The 1,369-nt window shown below is 49.9% G+C and overlaps 1 protein-coding gene across 4 annotated transcripts in view; it reads left to right on the forward strand.

Moving 5' to 3' along the window:
* Nucleotides 1–618, forward strand: part of EIF2AK1 (eukaryotic translation initiation factor 2 alpha kinase 1) — a 30,796-nt gene extending 30,178 nt beyond the window's left edge. For all 4 annotated transcript variants that reach the window (XM_042922509.1, XM_042922511.1, XM_042922510.1 and 1 more), the window contains one exon: nucleotides 337–618. In XM_042922509.1, the coding sequence (XP_042778443.1) occupies nucleotides 337–507 (171 nt within the window). In that variant the 3' untranslated portion in view covers nucleotides 508–618. The remainder of the gene's footprint in view (nucleotides 1–336) is intronic.
* The last annotated feature ends 751 nt before the right edge of the window (nucleotides 619–1,369 follow it).

A 1,369-nucleotide genomic window follows, 5' to 3' on the forward strand; every position in this document is an offset into this window, starting at 1 on the left:
GACTCAGTTATTCATTTTTAAAAACTGTCTCATGGGTTTGTCACTGGGGACGAGTAGGCAGCACAACCACACACATTGGCAGTACTGACGCAGTGACCAAGCACTGACAGAGTGACGCTTGGCCCCTGGTCGTACATCGTGGACTGAGGTGCTGACAGTTGCGGTTGTGCAACAGTGGGAACCTCCCCCTCGAACACGTTGCTGGGTGCCTGGCGCTGCTTCCCTAGCCACGGTAACTGGAATTCAGGCCCACCGGAAGCATGCGGAGGGAGGAATGCCTGGATGTTTAAAATGGAGGAAGCCGTTTTAATGGAGCTTAAAATGTTCTTCTTACAGGTTAACCTCACTCTACAGATGAAAATAGTAGAGCAAGAAAAAGAAATTGAAGAACTGAAGAAGCAGCTGAGTCTCCTTTCTCAGGACAGAAGGGCTAAGGACGACACAAAGGACGGGAGTGTGCCCGTCTCGCCTTCATCAGGCTCTGTAAATGTGAACTTGGACTTCTAATCCTTTAGTCAACTGGAATGTAAATTTTTAGTCTTTATTAGGGTATAGATGGTATACTTGTACTTAGTGAACCTGTACAAGACTTATTAAAGTTGTAGAAGTTCCCCCAAACTGCTTTCCCTTAAGGCATTCTTCCACAAGCCAGCATTCTGGACTGAAGCCTTCTCTAAACCTATTTTCTTGCCCTTGTCCTTGTCTATGAGTTCCTAATTTTTAATATCACGGTCTCTCCAGTCTCTGAAAGTAGAGATTTAGACACCAGGCTCAATTTGTTCTCCTTTGAGCTCTGCCTGTCGACCACCAAGCCCTCCTCTGGAACATTCTGCACAGATCTGGGTTTGTGCCTATCCCATCACTGCCCACGCCCAGGCCTGCACGCTCGCCGGACTTGATCACTGCCGGTCTTCCTCCCCCTTCCGTGCCATTGCTGCCAGTTAATTACCAGGAAGACGTCTGCGCAGATCACTCCCTGGCTCAGAAGCTCCTGCTGGCTGTCTGCTGCCTCTGAGACACAACTTCAGCTTCTTAGCAGCACAGTGTGCATCATCCAGCCTTTCTGTTCCCTTCACCTTCAGCTCGGCATCCTTCCAGAACCACGCCCTTCTTGAGTTTTGTGCCCCTTCCCCCAAATGATCTGAATGATCTCACGGTAGCTCTGGGATGTGTGTTCCTGTTCTCCTCCCCGCCCTGTTCCTACCGGGCGCTCCTTTGCTCCCACAGGGCCGGCTCCCGGCCAACCTATGTTCCCCAAAGGCAGCCATGGCATATGTGCACTGCATCTCAGAAATGTCTGCCACGTAGCCTGCAGCCATCCTGGTATATTGCACACAATGTTGCTGAGTTTTAAATAAAAGGAAAACCA

This window comes from Panthera leo, chromosome E3 (genome assembly GCF_018350215.1).
Source record: "Panthera leo isolate Ple1 chromosome E3, P.leo_Ple1_pat1.1, whole genome shotgun sequence".
Classification (NCBI taxonomy): domain Eukaryota; kingdom Metazoa; phylum Chordata; class Mammalia; order Carnivora; family Felidae; genus Panthera; species Panthera leo.